The sequence below is a fragment of the Dermochelys coriacea genome, chromosome 18, assembly GCF_009764565.3.
Source record: "Dermochelys coriacea isolate rDerCor1 chromosome 18, rDerCor1.pri.v4, whole genome shotgun sequence".
Lineage (NCBI taxonomy): Eukaryota > Metazoa > Chordata > Testudines > Dermochelyidae > Dermochelys > Dermochelys coriacea.
Window position 1 is genome coordinate 21,849,968 of NC_050085.1, and position 18,432 is coordinate 21,868,399.

Here is an 18,432-nt window from a genome sequence, read left to right on the forward strand (position 1 = left end):
TTCACATCCCAGCAATCCCTGTGCTTCCATCCACATATGGCGCCATCTTTCAATGTTTTTTGTACTGCGCGCGCTGTCTTCCCTTTCGGTCTGTGGGAACGGAGCCCGAACTGCTGAGGAGTCTGCCGACGAGTCTCGCCAGCACGTCATGTTTGGCAGTTGAGTTATTCCTTAAGATCCAAAGTGACAGTGAGGACTCTGACAATATCGACGCAAGTAACACATACAACATGAGATTGCTTGTGGCGTTCATGGACATGCTCACCACCATGGAACGCTGCTTTTGGGCTCGGGAAACAAGCACTGAGTGGTGGGATCACATCGTCATGCAAGTCTGGGTTGATGAGCAGTGACTGCAGAACTTTCAGATGAGAAAAGCCACTTTCATGGGACTGTATGAGGAGTTTGTCCCCACCCTGCGGCGCAAGAACACGAGACAGAGCTGCCCTGACGGTGGAGAAGCGGGTGGCTATTGCAATCTGGAAGCTGGCAACTCCAGACAGTTACCGATTGGTCATTAACCAGTTTGGAGAGTGGGGAAGTCAACCATTGGAATAATGTTGATGCAAGTTTGCAGGGCCATTAATCGTATCCTGCTCAGAAGAACCATGACTCTAGTAACGTGCATAACATTGTGGATGGCTTTGCACAAATGGGTTTCCCTAACTGCGGAGAAGCGATAGAAGGCACACATATTCCAATTCTGGCACCAGCCCACCTAGCCTCCGAGTACATTAATAAGAAGGAGTATTTCTCTATGGTTCTCCAGGTGCTTGTGGATTACTATGGGCATTTCATTGACACTAACGCAGGCTGGCCCGGTAAGGTGCATAATGCATGCATCTTTCAGAACACTGGCCTGTTCAGGAAGCTGCAAGCCAGGACTTTTTTCCCCAGACCAGAAGATCAGTGTAGGGGAAGTCGAAATGCCCATTATGTTCCTTGGAGACCCCACTTACCCTTTAATGCCATGGCTCATGAAACCCTATACAGGGAGCCTTGACAGCAGCAAGGAGTGGTTCAACAACAGGCTGAGCCGGTGCAGAATGACTGTGGAGTATGTTTTTGGCTGTTTAAAGGGCCGCTGACGCTCTCTGTATGGGAAGCTGGACCTGGCCGATGACAGCATCCCTGCGGTTATATCCGCATGCTGTACCTCCATAACATTTGTGAAGGAAGGGTGAACGATTCACTCAGGCATGGAACTCGGAGGTTCAACACCTGGAGGCTGAATTTGAACAGCCAGACAGCAGGGCTATTAGAGGGGCCCAGCACGGGGCTGCAAGGATTCAGGTTTCCTTGAGGGAGCAATTTGAGGCTGAAAGCCACCAGTAATGTCTGGTACCCTGCACGGGAGTGGTTCCACGGTAGTGCTCTGCCTGCATGGCTACGAGTGCCTGGATAGAGTCCGCTTGGCGCTTCATTATGCTTATCAGCTGATCCGTGCTTTGCTGCTGGAGCACCGTGCTTTTGTGCTGGCACGCCTCATTCTGCTGGCAGATCCTCCTTTCACTGTCCCACCACTCCTGCACTTTTTGATTTTCATTACTTGAATGCTGCATTACTTCATGCAACATGTCTTCCTTGCTTCTACGTGGCCTCTTTCTGATTCTTTGGAGTCTTTTGGCCGGTGATAACACGGTCAGCTGAGATCTCAAGGTTGCATCTGTAAGGCAAAATGCAACACTTGACAGAGGCAGCATTGTTCACACTAGACAGAGCAATGATTCCCCCGTACTTAAGGGCAAGCATAGTCTACACAATAGCATAATTTGCCCATCCCAAAGCGAGCGCACATAACCCACGGGAGCCCCACAATGGTGCGTAAGCACAGGGTCAAGCGTGACTGATTGTTTCACAGCTGTACTGTCTTCTGGGTTTCTGTGCCTTGGGGAGAGCCAACAGTGGCAGGGGGCCCCTATACTGAACATTGTCCCCACAGGAGTTCATCCTGGAAGATATCTCACTGCTGAAGGTGACCTGGGAAGCAACGGACAGACTTCTATTGCAATGCGACTTCTGCCCTAGCCCATCTGCAGCTTGCCCATGTGCAGCAATGGTCCTCCCGCCCCTCATGGTACAGTGGCATGGACAAGTAGCCTTACTGGGACAAGGAACAAAGTGGCTCTCCCGAGAAACCTGCACAAGCACATTGCCCAAGTTCTGGATGAGACCTTTGAAGAGATCACTGAGGCCGATTACCACGATGCGAGAGAGCACATCAATGCCCTATTCTGCATCTAGGCATGCATGCAGCCCTAACCTTCCTAGCTCCAAGAGCCTGCACTTTCTCCCCAAAATAAAAGCCGCTTTCCAGGAACCTCCTCTGGTGTTTGTCCTTCCTCAAGCACCGGCCACCACAACTGACTACCTTCCTCTTAGCTTGAGAGCAGCTCCTGGCTGCATACATCTAGGGATTCAGGGGTGTCTTCCTCCACCTCAGCACCCTCACTCCCCCTTTGCTTCTCCTCCTCCTGCCTTGTTGAACTGGGCTCTGAAGTGTCCATGGTGGTACTCAGATTGGAAGTGGGGTCGGCCCCAAGTATCGCATCCAGCTCTTTGTAGAAACGGCAGGTCATAGGAGCAGCACCGAAGCGGCGGTTTGCCTTGCAGGCTTTGTGGAAGGCATTCCATAGCTACTTCACTTTAACCCTGCACTGCAGTGCATCCCGGTCATGGCCCCTTTCCATCATGGCCCTTGATAGCTGACCGAAGGTATTGTAATCCCTACGGCTGGAGTGCAGCTGGGACTGGACAGCTTCCTCCCCCCCAACACTGAGGTGGTCCAGAACCTCGCCATCGCTCCATACTGGGGCTCGCCTGGCACGTGGAGGCATGGTCACCTGGAAAGATTCGCTGAGAGCACTCCATGCCTGGCTGAGCAAACAGGAAGGGGATTTTCTAAATTCTCTGGGAATTTAAAGGATGGGTCTGATGGTTGGTCACCCGAGGGCAGGGCATTAGAGTTCAAAGTGATGACCAGAGTGCCTAGAACAGGCATTGTGGGACACTTCTGGAGGTTGAACAGAGCGCACTAACAGACCAGGGCGTCCACACTGGCGCCGCAGTGCTCCAGCAGGGGTGCACCAAACGTTATTTCACTCACCAAGGTGGATCACCAGCAGTGCTGTAGCTGCTGAGTCGGAGCGCTCTATGTGCCTTGCCAGTGTGGACGGGTAGTGAGCTAGGGCTCCCGGGGCTCCTTTAATGTGCTGTAACTCGCAAGTGTAGCCAAGCCCTGAGGCATTAAGTGTAACAATAGTAGGTAAATAATTTGCAGGAAGAGGTGCGATTTCCCTTGGGGTTGTCTCTTTTACACAGGGCAACAGATGGAATCTCTTGTAATGTTCTAAGTGCAACTTCTCTTGCTCCTGGACTGAAACAGCAACATTTGCCACAGTGCTGGCACACATGATACAGAATAGGTAAGAAACAGGTGGGTTTCTTGAAGGGAAGGATGCTCACTGTCAGCATGTGGAAATCATTTAATCTGATCCAACCTGCTTCTGAAATGTCAATAGTTATTGCTGCCTTGTGTCTCCTACTGCACCCCCAAAAACAAACTCTGACAGAGTCAGAGCACTGATTGGGCACGTTTTCCAGGTTCTCTATAGCTCTTGGAGATTTCCACAGTGCCCAACAAAGATATACTGAGACGCATTCAATCCTGGTGTAAATGGGAGCAAATCTATTTGCATGTAAGGGACACTGCAGCACCATTCAGCAGGTTTGAATTCAGCCAACTGCTTTTATTGAACTGGCCATTGCACTGCCACTGAGGTTCTCCATTTTAAAGCACACATGAAGAGAAGGCAATTGCCATAGTCCTGAAGGTCTCTCTAACCAGATGGGGATGTCCCTTTTGGGAACTCCAGCTAGATTCTCCATGGAGCGACAATATGCCAAAGGGATGAAGCAGCAAAAAAAGAGTAAAAAACATTAACTTGCCCTGACCCTGGCCTGATGTTGTACATTACAGACATCTAACAGCCCACTATTTAAGCTAGATACGCTTCAATGAATTCTGTCCCAGGAGATGGCTACAAAACAAAGGAATAAGACTGTTGTGTTCACATGGGCACTCTTTCAGTCTGAATTTACAGAAAATTTTCTGCTACGTCCAAACTGTTAATTGAACTGGGAAAGCCTAGGTTTTGGGAGACAGCTTCTCTTCACTCAGGGATGAGGAAATCCGACCCACATTTTCTCCTGTAAATGGCTTAAAAGCTATTTAATGAAATATAACTTTTTGGTTTTTTTAAACATTCCTATGCAATTTCAGCACCTTAAGGAAAGGAGGCGTTTTTCTTTACATTTCAGATTTTAAACCAACTGAAGCCAGAAGCAGAGCAAGTGACCTGTATAGTAAGTTTTCGTTTTGTAGCTTCATGCATTTCCCTTAGGGAATCACAATATAAAAACAGAGTGTGGAGTAAAAGTGATCTCTGAAAAGAGCCATGATACAGTAGTAGGTAAAACAAAGGAAATGCCCAAGATGGGGTTGAGATTAAAGGTAACATTTTCTAAAAAGGGACATTTTTCTTTAATCATAAGAGTGAGTCCACAAGCACTGGGCCTGACTCCGGAAGCAAAACTCCCCTTGACTTAAACAGAAGCCCACTTAGTCCTGTAAGCTTAGGCGTGGGTTTTGTGGAAGGTTAAAGAAGAGCTTTTCATTTTCATGAGAATCTGAGGGTGCTGCTGATTGGATGGGTCATGCACTCCCCATGAAATCCTTGAGTTAGGGAGAGGGAAAGACAAAGTTGGCAACTTGGAGGTGTTTTATACTTTGTTATTTAAGGACATTACTCAATGAAAGGAGCTACAGTAGAAGTCATTTCCATTCTGATTTGACACATCATTTACTAAAATCCAAGAAACTGCATGTTCAGTTAGCATCAACAAATCACAATCACCAACCTAAAAAGGTTAATTTGCCCACATTTTGGGGAGAGAGGTAGAATATTCAGCCACTTCCATTCAGATGTAGAAGTGTACATTAACATAAGAATGGCCATACTGGGTTAGTTCAATGGTCCATCTAGCTCAGTAGCCACTGTTGGGAGACAGGATGATACCAGATGCTTCAGAGCAAATGAACAGAACAGAGCAATTATCGAGTGATCCATCCGGACATCCAGTCCCAGCTTCCGGCAGTCAGAGGTTTAGGAACACCCAGAGCGTAGGGCTGCATCTCTGATCATCTTGGTGCCATTGATGGACCTATCCTCCAGGAACTTATTTAATTTTTTTGAACCCACATACATTTTTGGCCTTCACAATGTTCACTAGCAACAAGTTCTACATGTTGACTGTGCATTATGTGAAATACTTCCTTATGTCTGTTTTAAACTTGCAGCCTATTGATTTCGATGGATGACCCCGGTTCTTGTGTTATGTGAAGGGATAAACAACAGTTCCCTCTTCGCTTCTGTCTGACCTTCATTTGGTAGGGGAGAACTTGTAGGCGACACACACATTGGTGATAGGACCTTTCCGGTCACAAAAAAAAAAAAAGCTATTAAATTGGGGTCTCATACAAACTCTGGGCAGACTGATGGACACACTCATTTGTTAGGCCAAATCCCCAAGTCTTTACTCAGGCGATGGAGTTTTGGTTTCAGAAATGAGTAAAGACTTCAGAATTTGGACTCTACTGGTAGTAGTTAGAACTTCAATTTTATTAGCTTTTAAAACAAAGATTTGCTTGAGTTTGTCTCCAAAATTACTTTTCTGCACTGAAAACAGTGTGTCCAAAGCAGCTCCTGTTGGAGGAAGAATCCTATTACAATCCTGATTTTTAAAATTAATTGCTGGAGAAAGTTCCTTACTCTATTTAAGTTCGTATTCATAAAGATTTCCTTTCAAAACCCCAGCACGTTGCGCTGTGTAAGCTCAATCTGAAGGCATCTGCAAACTTTCCCTGGGATGTAACTTTAGCCAAATCATACTCTAATGACATGAGTTTACCAGCTATTGCATATTCCTTTCCACTCATTTTTAAAGCACAACACTGGGTTTCTCTGCATTGTTTTTATTGCAGGATATTTTAAAAACTCATTTTGACTAGAACCCTAGAAACATCCTGTCTCTCCTGAGCAGCTAGATAAAATTTTGCAATGGATGGAATATTTTCTAACAAGAACAAATCACATTAAGTTTACCATCTGCACTCTATACATTCTAAAATGGTTGTAATAATCAAGGCTACTAGAAAAAAGATTTTGATTTCATTACTTGTTTTTGAATGTGAAGTTTCTCTGCTCACTGAGGGAGCTGCATAATTATAGATTAATGCTGACATTAATCATGCCCCTCTGAGCTGGAATTTTGAGAAGCTGGTATTTCAGTGGTTATGTAATTTTCTGAAATTTCCCACCGGCTCAGATCCGAAGAGCTCTGTGTGTCTCAAAAGCTTGTCCCTCTCACCAACAGAAGTTGGTCCAGTAAAAGATATTACCTCCCCCACCTTGTGTCTCTACCAACTCAGAGTAAGACATGAAGGGCTCACGACCAACACTTGTACACATGGTAAAGAGACTGGATTCCTCCAACTGTGGGATTCCATTTCACTTACAGACCAACAACAACATAGGCCAACTACTTTTACAGATGAGCTAACAATAAGCTTGGGAAGCTTAAACTCAACTTTGCTAGACACTAAAAATCATGGTATTAATAAAGACACTGGATTTATGGCTTATTACAACAATCTGTAACCACTAGCCTCCCTTTTTGTCCTGTGGCTGCAGGGTTAACCCTGAATGACCCCTAAGAATGTGTTAACTACTCATGCTAAACAATCCGTTCCACCTTGCATGCAGCACCGATGCTGGGAGTACCTTTCCCAGACCTGAAGAAGAGCTCTGTGTGGCTCAAAAGCCTGTCTCATTCACCAACAGAAGCTGGTTCAACACAAGATATTACCTCACCCACTGCTGCAAATTAATGGTGCAAATATCCAGCACTCATTTCCAAAGTAACAGAAGGCAGAATATCACCTACTCCCTTCACCCCTATACCAGGTTGGACAGTCAATGAGCTTATACATCATTTTATGTCAGCAAATCAGATTTTGGTAAAAATGTGTGTCCTGAAGTGACCACTCAAAATCTCAGCTATCCCAAACAACAACAAAGTCTGCATCTTGGCGGGACGGGTCACACCGAGGCCTTGACAGCCTGTACAGCAATATAGAATATCCAGGGTTGCCAATTTTAGACAGCAAAGGTGAGTGTTAGGCTGATACAGAATTTCACTGATTCTGACTGAATATGTACTTCATGGTGCGTTTAGCAGTGTCATTTATTTAGGTAATTTGTAACAAAACTGCACAATGTCAGGCGTTCGTTTCCTTTAATTTAGCACTGGCAGTGAGTACCTGCTGTGTGCAAGATAGGAACTGAACCATATGAACTAAATGTTAAGTCGTCTAGGGAGCCAATACCAAGCTCACACCAGACATTCTGCTTGCTTTTGAACCCACATGTGCTGCTCCATTCAAGCAGATTGGGTTGCATGAATGTAAATGAGAGGGAAACTGCCCCATTTAGTCTTTTTCTGGGGTATGCTTTCACCTCAGATCAAGAAATGCTACAAGCATGACTCCCCACACAGTAAGATGGAAACAACTTCATAAATACTTATGTAAGCACAAGTGCCCAAAAGGTGGGGGGGCCTGCCTGAACAGGACGCCCACAGAGCTCTGCCTCCAGCATCCATATCCCTAGAACCGGAACTCACACACAGGAGTATTTTAGTGTGGTCGGGAGATTGGGTTTCCTCGTTGACTATTTTTATAAACAGGAAACCCACCAGGAGCAAGAGATGCAAGCTAATTTGGTAACTATGGTTAATGAAGTTCTCTTTTCTCAAGGAGATAAAACATATATTGTCTGCCTGAAAGTATGTCTATGAACTTTTTTTTTTTATCTGACAACAAATAGTCTAAATGATCATTACCGCTCCTTGTGACAGGAACCCCATCCCTACGCATGTATATATTACCTATTATGGCCTTGGAATCCAATGGAGTGGCATATTATTTCAAGATGAAAATTTTGGTTCAGTTTTACCAAATCAAATCCACTGGGACCAGTCTAGCGGCTAGGGGGCAGCACCAGACTGATTTCTCCAACCTGGTCTGCCTGTCTCAGTCTCGCTTCTCTGGCCACAGACTGGGCTTTCCCTTCACTTGGCTCCCTAGCAACCAGATACAGGTGTCATGACGGGGCTTCAATGCAACACCAGAAATGTCCAAAACGTTTAAGGAGCGGTTTATCCCCTTATGCTTAGGGCTGGTCCTTTACCTTTTTTGATCTTCTCATGGAAGTTAATGGCATCCACAGAAGCTGTGACAATGTTGGTCTTACAATGGCGAGCAGCTACAATGCCAGCTACCTCATCCATTAACTTCATAGTGACACCTGCAAGGGGAGAATTACAGATTAGTGATCAAACCGAAGACAGGGCGACGTTCCTCGACTCAAGGCTCTTCTGAAAAACAGCAAGATACACTTCAAAGAGGACAAATTGTAAATGAAGAGTTAGCTACTGCCATGTTTCCTGCACTCCAAATGGGCATTCACTCTATCCCCATTCTGCAGGAAGCTAAACTCACCAGAGTAGGGGGTAGTCTCTCTGGGGCACAAAGGGCAGCAGACTGCGCTCTCCTCTTCATTGAGATGCTGGGAAAAGCTGATCAGGGTTAGGGTTTGGGTTTGTTTTGAAATGAGGAAGATGTGAGCAATAGAAATTCCACTAACTAAACTTTTACAGTCTGTCCTCCAAAGAGACCAACATAGACTTGGCTTTGGGAATATACACACTAGCATCTCTGCATAGTTTATTAAGAGACTACTGTACTAACTAGACACTTCACAGAAGTAACCAACTGGCATGGCCCCTGCCCACAGGCACTTAAATTGTCAGTATAGCCACAAAGCAATGTGTATGGTTGACAAACCCTAGAAAGGATGGATTGACAAGGAATCAGGATAACAGGAATACCCCCCCACAGCCAGCCAGGCACAGGTACATTATAATAAACATCTATAAACTGAGTCACTGACCCCTTTATTGCAAGGCATCCCACAAGGCATGATTGTCCAAGAGGGATTCAAATGAAAGGATGGTACTGGGTTGTGAAGCAGTTCAGCAAGGGCATTCCACAGCTGGTTATACTCTGCATGCAGGGCACGTCTGCACTAAAAACTTAAATTAACCTAGGTTAGGTTGATTTACAGCCACCACAGCAATTACTGCCTCGTTCACGTCCACACTGCCCTTCTGTCGCGGGTGCACTTCCATTGACTTAGAGGGGCAGCGTAGGGACTGCCCTGAAGCTCCTGGCTTCCTGCCAGGCTGTTGCCCGGGCTCCCTGCCCCCCGCCAGGAGAACTGCAGCCGTTGGGGTTCTCTGCTCCCATCCCCGCGAGCCCGGCAGCCGCCCAGCAGGGAGCAGAGAGGGGCAGCCATGCTCCTGGCAGGGAGCCGAGAACCCTGGCAGCTGCAGTGCTCCTGGCGAGGAGCTGAGAGCCTCGGGGGACAGGCCGTTCCAAAGGGAACGAGGAGCTAGGCCCCTGAGAGGCAGCCCAGCTGGGGGGGAGCCTGGGGGCAGACTGGCTCTAGCTGGAGCCCTTGCCCCACCACGCTTTCTTGTCAATTTCACAGCTCTAGTGTGGAGCCATGAAATTGACAAGAATGACAGCTCACAGCCAATGTAAGTATCCCGCAGTGTCTATCTGGACACTGCATTGCCCTCCTACATCGACATAAGCCTTACACCTCTCGTGGAGATGGAATTATGTCGGTTTAATAGGGCGCTTACATCGGAGGGAGCAAGGCTGCAGTGTGGACACTGACATAATTAGGTTGAAGTAAGTTACCTTATGTCGACCTAACACTGTAGTGCAGACCAAGCTTAGACTTCATTACTAAGCAGTTCAAGCTTTAAGGTCTCATGTGGCATGGTTGTATACTGCTCCCCAGTTATCAGGAATCTAATATGTAAAGAACACATTCTCTGTTGCCTCTCACAGGCTGAAGGATTGTTCAGTACACTAGCAAAAAACAAGTGAAGGAAGCACTGATCATTTGCCTGTCTACTCAATGTTTAACCATTACAGACACCTTATTACGTAGCCTTTTGGCCTGACAACAAGGCTTATAACAGCAACACAGTCTGTAATTGAAAAGAACAGAGATGCAAAGGAGACCCCACCTGCTAATGGATTACAGTTTATTTTATTAATTCAGCTTGTGACCTGTAGGGCTCCATTCTGTGGTGATAAAGGCATACCACCACCCAGCTTCTCTAAGCACTGCTCCTATGTCTGCACACACCAGGGATATTCAGAAGCAAACGGTCTGTCCTAGAATATGCTACAAGGACATATAGTCTTTAAATCATAAATTGCAGATTTCACAGCCATCAATTGCTAAAGATACTGTCACGGTTTTGTTAAAAAGCACTGAGCACCCTGAAATATATTTAGCACAGTCTTCAATCAAAGGTAACCTGCACTTCACCTCAAAAGCTCTTATTCCCAGTATACCCAATGGATGCGAAAATGAAACTATCAATCTGCTGTCATCTGCAAGTCGGGTAATTTTATGTCTTTTACTTAATGTTTTCACACAATCAGATGACAGATTCGTGACCCAGTTGTACAGTACTGCAAACAACAGGCAGAGAAAATTCTTCAGGTAATCCAAGCTGAACCTTCGAGTCACTGCAGGCAGAATAACCATGTAAACCAAATGACAGACAGAAAGATGGACTAATAAACAGTGGAGGATCTTTGTCTAAGGTATTTTGTGAGAGTCAGCACTGTGCTGCATGCTCGTTTTGGGATAAAATACAAAATAACTGGAAATTTAAGGAGGTGATCCTTTTGCCAGAGACCAATTACATGGCAACATACAGCAACAGTCACGGCTGTGCTCTGGTTTGGACACGGACACACTTGTATCTCTGACTCTGGGGACAGAGGAAAAGGAATTATTTGTATTACCCTGATCCCACTGTGCTAGGCCCTGTAGAAACACCTACAGAGATCTCCTGACCTGAAATGCTTGCTATCTCACAACTGAATGGTTTATGATGATAGAATGGAACAACAGCTAGCAATGCACAACTGTTTGAAGTGCAAATTCCCCTAACCTTACAGGGAATTCAGCAGAACTCCTCAGTTTTCTGCTGTCCAGTGTATACTAACAGAGAGGGAAATAGAGTAATGAAGTAAAATGAACTATACCTTTTCAGACATCACCCCCTCCCCCCACACACACACCCCCAATCCCAGTGCTCCACATGCTCAGTTCCAGGACATTTCTTCCTTTCTGCAGATGTTGACTGCTCTGCAACCACTTAGTCTTTCCAGATGCTGGTGCTTAAAATAAATTGTTCCCAATGGATTTCTACCAAAATTACATTCCTGCTCATTTAATTTCATCCAACACATCGCTTCCACTAGGAAGCTTTTCAAACACACCGGGCCCAGGAAAGGCCTAACAGCGTTTCCACTAAAAGAAGGTTGCCACTGGTGGCTGAGACTCCTGCACATTGAAGGAGTTACAGAATCAAGCTCTGGGGCACTAAGCTCAGGTCCTTAGGTCTCTCTTTTAACCTCATTCCCCTGAGCCTCAATTCCCCATCTGTAACATGAAGATAATATCACCCCCTCGCCTCATGGTGGTGTTGTGAAGTGTTTGCCAAGAACTCAGATACTATGATGAGTGCCGTACAAAAAACCCTTGATGAAACTGATAATTCTGACTTCAGAGTAGGGCTTGAATACTACACAATAAATAAGGTATGCACACTGAATCATGAGGATAAAACAAGAAACTGAATATCTGCTCACTGGAGAAAGCACCATCCACCCTGTGCACTTAGTGAGGCAACCTTAATTCTTGCATCTCTTAAGTTTTGAGTGCTTGATTGTGCAAGCTTAATACTGTTCCTTAAACAGTTTTTGCATCTGATTTTGTGGTTTTTTTAAAAAGCAAACTAAAAAAAAAAAGAATTCCTTCATGTGGAATCATACTGACACACCCACAAGTTTCATCAGCAGGGTTGGAACCTATAGAACCACTGCGCAGACCTCTGCCACCTGAACTGAGTAACTGATAGCAGTAGTAGGCTGTCGCCCCCTTTGTGTACCAGCACTACTGGGAGATGAGAGAGTGCCACTGGGTTTCACAGATATTTTTAATAGCAGAGGAATGGAGACCCTCAGGAATTTTTGGTTCCATTTCAGGCTCTAGTGGGGAATGTGCTCTAGGACACAGACTTCTGCCCTTTCCTGCCAAGCTTGATCCCTCCTGCACCTTCCCCTCAAACCTCTCCAGTCTCTTCCCCACCCCCAGCTCCTTGCGCCAGTCCCATTCTCCTTGCCTACCCAGTCCCAGGCCTCCACTCCCAGCTCCTGGTCCAATCTGCCCCTCCTTTCCCCTCCCCTCTAGTCCAACACTTCCTCCCCAGGCTTCTCATTCACTCAGTATCCCCTAACCACATCCCCAGCTCCTCCCTTCTGGCTCCCTGCCTCAGTCTCTTTGCCCAGCCAGTCCCAATTCTCCCCCAACTCACAGGGGGACATTCAGCCTGGGGCACACACAGGGCATGCCAAATTTCAGCCCAAACAGCTACAGTTTGCCCAAAAGTTATAAGCACCTGAAAACAGTCTTGTAATGGAAGGTGTCAGGTAACATTAATAGGCAGTGGTACCAGTCCCTTCTATAGTAGAAACCTGCTAATAGAAAAGCTGTTGCCATCCTAACTGTACTAACAATGCAGCAGTTATGACATTTCCTACAACCCACTTCCCACAGATTAAGGCATTTAAGCATGTTCCCCCTTCTTTTGGGAAACGAGTGCTAAAGTAATATTGAAGTCAGACCATTCATTCTTCATAGCGGTCTGGATGCCTGGTGAAGGGAACGCAATTTCTGTGTATAAGCAAGCTGTTTTATACAGGCAGCATTATATTATATTATATTCATTGTATGTAAGATGCTATGCATAGCTTAAAGATTCACTAACACAAGGCAAGTCCGACAAGTACAGTTTATTAAATATGTCATTTTATTCCACTGAGATTTAGCCCTGCTTGGCCTAAAGCAGAGCACATTGTAAGATTCCACTGACAGAATATCTAACTGTTACTAAAAATAGCACAGCGGTGCAAGCATGCGAAAACGGTGACATCCTCTCCAGCTCCTTTTACTGCTTCAAAGCACAGGATATGAGCTATAAAGTAATAAAATTGCATTTTTCTTCAAACAATAGTTTTTCTACCAAATACGGACAGTTCAGGGAGTAACATGGAGGTTTAACACCTTTATTTCCACACCTCAGTATCTGCAAGCTTCTCAGCAGGGCTGCTGTACAATTTGTATAGCGGGGATGCTGAAAGCCATTGAACCTGTAAATCCTGTATGTAATGGAAACCACTTCAATCTAGGGGATGCGGCAGTGCCCCCAGCACCCTAGTTCCACCACCTACGCTTCTCAGAACAAACAATATTAATCCACGTTCCTGACAGCATTGTGGGGATCTTTGATTAAGTGGGGAGCAGAAGTATTTGTGCCATTCCTCTTCTAGTCTGAGAAATTCATAGGCAAACTCTCAGTATCTCTGATTAAGCACTAGACCAAGAATCTGAGAGAAGCCCAGAATTTACTGTACGCTCTGCACCATAAGTGCTGCTATGTGAACTGTAATGTGCATGCAGCTGTAGATGTTTTAATCTGTTTTCCTATTTTGTTACGCACATTTGTAGAATGCTTTGGGATCCTGCAGGATGGAAGATGATGTATACAGTTACACAAAGCCACACATTGATCTATGAGCAGTCCCAGGATAGACAAAGATTTTCCCCCAAGGCCAATATTCTTCTGCCCCAAAAATATCTCTGCACTTTGGATTATGGAACCAGAAACCCAATATTATATTCCACCCCCTTCATACAAGCAAAATCCAGAAAGGTACTAAACTACTTGCATCTCTGAATTTGACCCCAAGTGGAAGAGCTCTCCTTTTACATCCAAATTCAATTACATTCTCCATACCCATTGCTCTCATTACAACCGTCAAACCTCGTTAGAGCAGAAAATGCCATATCAAGAAACCGAGACTTAAAGAAAATATTTATTCTTATAAAATAAACACTCCCTCATTATTTTTCACATCTTCATTCTGGATCTTTGGCTTATGCTGCACCCTCTGTTAGTGCCAGAGGGTTGAGGGGTGAAGGCTGGATGTTACCTACACTTTTGTCCACTGCAGTTGGTATTGATCTGACCTTTTTACAGTGTATTTGGGAACTCTCTTATCTACTTTCCCTTTCTGTACACACCTCTTTCCAGGTTCAGACTGTAAATCCTTGCCATTTTCTTATTTCTCAGACAACAGATGCTGCCAACCAGGGGAACCTTACTTCAGCAAATTACAGTAATTTCATGTCCTGTATTTATAATCTGAGATTTGCAATTTAAAAGATAACATAATTGTAGGATTTACATTACTCAAATGTTCACTTTGTTCTTTCCCACATTAAAAAAAACAGCCATGCTTGGCCTAAATGTGAATCCAAACATCTGGTACTGCAGATATTTTTGAATGTAACATTTAACTGTCTGTGGATTTTAAATTTTGACAGCATGTTGACTATCTTTGAAAACATTGTTAAAAACAGATCCTTAAAACAACTTTTCAAAGGCATCTGATGTATGACTATGTCATGTTTTTCTACAAATAGGAGCTACTGGAGTTGCTGGAGTGTTCTGAACTCATGAGGAATGCCTAACCTTAATTTGCCAACACAGTGAAGAAAATCTTCTCCTTTTAAGCTTTTACTTATCAAAAGTTGGGTAACTGATGAATTGGGAAAAGCGTGTCTGTATTATCTGTATTCTAGCAGTGCTTAGTCATTCCAGTCCTGGCCCTACAGTCCATGCTGCCAGGTGTTGTACAGACAGCACACAGTCTTGGTGTCAGATAGGAAGACAACACAGCTGAATGGAGTGGGGGGGGAAAACGAGGTAACAGTGAACAGAGTTTAGTGGGGAGGAAGAGGGAGAAGTCTCAGATCAGCACTTGCCAAAAAAAATGCCGGATGGGAGTGATTTGGAGGCATTACGCCAGGGGTAGGTTTCAGAGAGAGAACCATCTAATGGTAAGCATTATAAAACTGAAGAGTAGGACTGGGAGAGGAGAGTATTTCATTATTTTATTCCATTTTTGATTGAAGGGTTTAGTTTTTTTTTTTAATTAATAGCCTGATCCAAAGCCCACTGAAGTCAAGAGGAACACTCCTGTTCATGTCAAAGGGGTTTGGATCAGGCCGTAGAATAGGGAACAGCATGCAAAAAACCAAAATACCTGCCCCTGATTCTAACAGTACACACCAAAAGGATTTCAGATTACTTTAAGGCGCCCAAAGTGCCTTCTAGACTTTTAATGGGTGAGTTAAATAAGCCCATCTGAATTGGGACTAAAAGTTTATAAAAAAATGTAATATTTTATATATAGATATTTTAAAAGTTATCAAAATATCTGTATCAAAAGACTTCTTGTGAATTATATACAATTCACAAGAAGTCTTTTCTAGCATATTCTCACTGCTTGCATCTAGGGGGAATACTGCAGAAGGTTTGTACCTGTATTTTACAATTAGGAGTCTTGCTGCACTTCTCTATAAAAGGCTAAGTGGTGCCTGTTTGTGCCATTAGCAAGCTGAAGATTTCTACTGCTACAGAGAGGCCACCCCACCAAACAACGGTTGGCAAGAACAGGACTTGGGATTTCACTCAAATGTTGAGTATCTAGATTAATTTATTCCAGGTATCTCCCCCCCACCACCACACACACACACCCACCCACCCCCCTCCTCACAACAGGAGCTGCCACCACAAGGCTAGATGGATTGCTAGATTGCCTTAGTTTCATTTTGGTAAGTGCCTCCTTAAACTCAAACTGCCAGTCTGTAACTGGTTACAGTGATACCCCCACTCTACACTTGTTACAGCAATGGTACACTTGGGAGATTATTTTACCTTTCTTCAATAGCAGACCACCACAGTGGTTAGAGCTGGACTAAATCCAAGCTCTGACTTACTCTACAAATACCATCTGATTCTGCTTTAAGTATATTATACTACTTGTCACTATGCACATTGTCATTGCCATTTGCTGTGCACGATATTCACTGTGCATCCTGTTAACTTACTTTTGAGAGAGATGGGGGGGCACTTTGCTGAGTTTTCCTTAAACCCAAAATAATCAGGAGAAGCATATTGATTTAGGAACCAAAGAGCTGTCAAGTGCTGACAAAGCTTTGGGCAGGAAAGCATTCTGTTGGGGAGAATAAAGAAGTGATAACGCAGTTTTTACTTCCTGGAGATATGGAAGTCTTGTCTTCAGGCTTCCCACTCATCCATAAAATGCACCACAACTCAGCACCTCTGGAATGAAATATCAAGCCAGACACACTAAAGCCTCATTCAGGCTGCAAGGACATTCACTATGTGAGTTTAATTAAAATGGCTAACAAGGAGTCAAAGTCCAGCAAGTACTTATACATGAAAGCTTCCAGGGAAACAGGTGGCCCAGAGACAATATATATGCATGAAGTGTTAGCTGGTTAAACAGAGGATATTGTGTCTCAAGAACTGATCCCCCACACACCACACTATTCAAGAAGAGTCTCCTGCACCAGATGAGACAGAAATGCCAAACTCTGCTTATGTAGCCACTGAAGAAAACTATTAAGGGAATATGGTTGAAATAAGCAATTGGGTGTATTGCTGAGACTCACTGCCACTGGTCAAGTGGTCCACGGCAAGGTGTGCAATGAATGTCTGTCTACTGCGCTAGACAGATGTCCACGTGCCACAAAAGCCACCATCATAACTGTCACCAGAGGTGGCTTTTGTATTCAGGCTCTCCCAGCGTAGCTTGCAAGGATGAAGAGAGGTGTCATAATGATGAATGGCTTAGCACTACAGCTGTTTGCTTGCATCCCATCCTGTACACTGGAGTTCCAGTTATGAATTCGCTCCACTTCTCATGCCAAGTGATTTAAGTTCTCTCCCACAGAAACACCAGTGTGATGTGTATAGTTACTGATAGCAGCAGCAATGCACATGCCCTAGTTGTGGGAGAAGCAGATCCCCTATCCCACATTCTGGTTCTCATCTAGCTAAATCTCCTTGATCAGTCAGAACAGGGTTCATTTCCATAGCACGAGGATTGCTCTGGAGAGGGAGATAACAGTTTAGTACAGACTAGCTCTGAAAGAGACGTATGTACATGTCTCTCTGCTTTTCCACGTTAGCCATTATTGCTAGCCTGTCAGAGACAAATGAAATCACATTAACCCTGATTTAGAAGAGGGGTTTAAATGCAGCATCCCATTACTCTTTAGCTAAAGCCAATTAATCACACCCCCAAAAGGGCCCATCAAGTCCCTTGTTCCAATCACAAGAGCTACTTACTACTACCAGCTATACACACAAATCTCAGCCAGTGCCTGTGTGCAAGCAGCTCTGTGTAAAATGGAGACACTGACACTTGCAGGGCAACAATGGCTGTTCCAGAGCTGAGCTTTGTGACTTAAAGCATTTACAGAGTTTATGGGAAGTCTAACACCCAGTCCTTACTGTTCAGCCTCTTCAACCTCATCAAGGTTGGGGAAGGTCAGCATTATAAGACTGGACCCTTATTACATAGATGTCTACACTGACTTCTTCTGTGTAGTGCAAAGCACCCAGCATACTGACTAATAAGGAATGGGTCAGCAGACCCCGCTTTTTCATACCTGACAGGCCTTACTCTTTCCCTGATCACCATCAGCCTGCTCTCTTTTGATGCTGTTAAGGAAGCTGCACCTGCTGGAGCCAGCATTTCCTACCTTTGATTTCTAACAAAGTGGACTCTGATATGATCTGGCCAGAGTCTCAGCTACTCCCTATGTACATGGAATTTCCTTCTTCTAGGTGCTGGTGGAGTAAAAAGGAGTCATGTTCTGTCTGAAGGGGGCCAGATGGGCTTTATGCAGCAGTTTCTCCTCATGAGCAGGCTCCAAACACCAACAGCAGGCAGGAAATCTGCCTCTTCTCTCACAGTCCAAGGGACTAGCAATGAGAGACACTTAACTGAGCTAGTCCATCTGCATGCAACTCCTCCCCTTTGGCCAAAGGAGGGCTATTTCCTACAGTGGGTTGGCTTGAGTTAGACCATCAAAGCAGCTAAAAAGTCAAAGTGGCCCCGATCCCCGGTAATGACGTAAACCTTCCATTAGGCTGCTGAGTGATCAGGACTGCCTAAGCAGCAAGCTAGAACCCATGTTTGCTGAGAAAGCATTTGCAAAGCAAGGTTCAATTTGCCATCACTGTTACGGTTGGAATGTTCTTCAGGGATCTGGCCCC

General features: G+C 44.8%; 1 protein-coding gene across 5 annotated transcripts in view; it reads right to left on the reverse strand.

The window, feature by feature from the left end:
• Window positions 1-18,432, reverse strand: part of ACOT7 (acyl-CoA thioesterase 7) — a 108,580-nt gene that overhangs the window by 29,208 nt on the left and 60,940 nt on the right. For 4 of the 5 annotated variants that reach the window (XM_043499948.1, XM_038376733.2, XM_038376734.2 and 1 more), the window contains one exon: window positions 8,310-8,426. In XM_043499948.1, the coding sequence (XP_043355883.1) occupies window positions 8,310-8,426 (117 nt within the window). The remainder of the gene's footprint in view (window positions 1-8,309; window positions 8,427-18,432) is intronic. The other variant, XM_043499949.1, reaches the window with a different exon arrangement.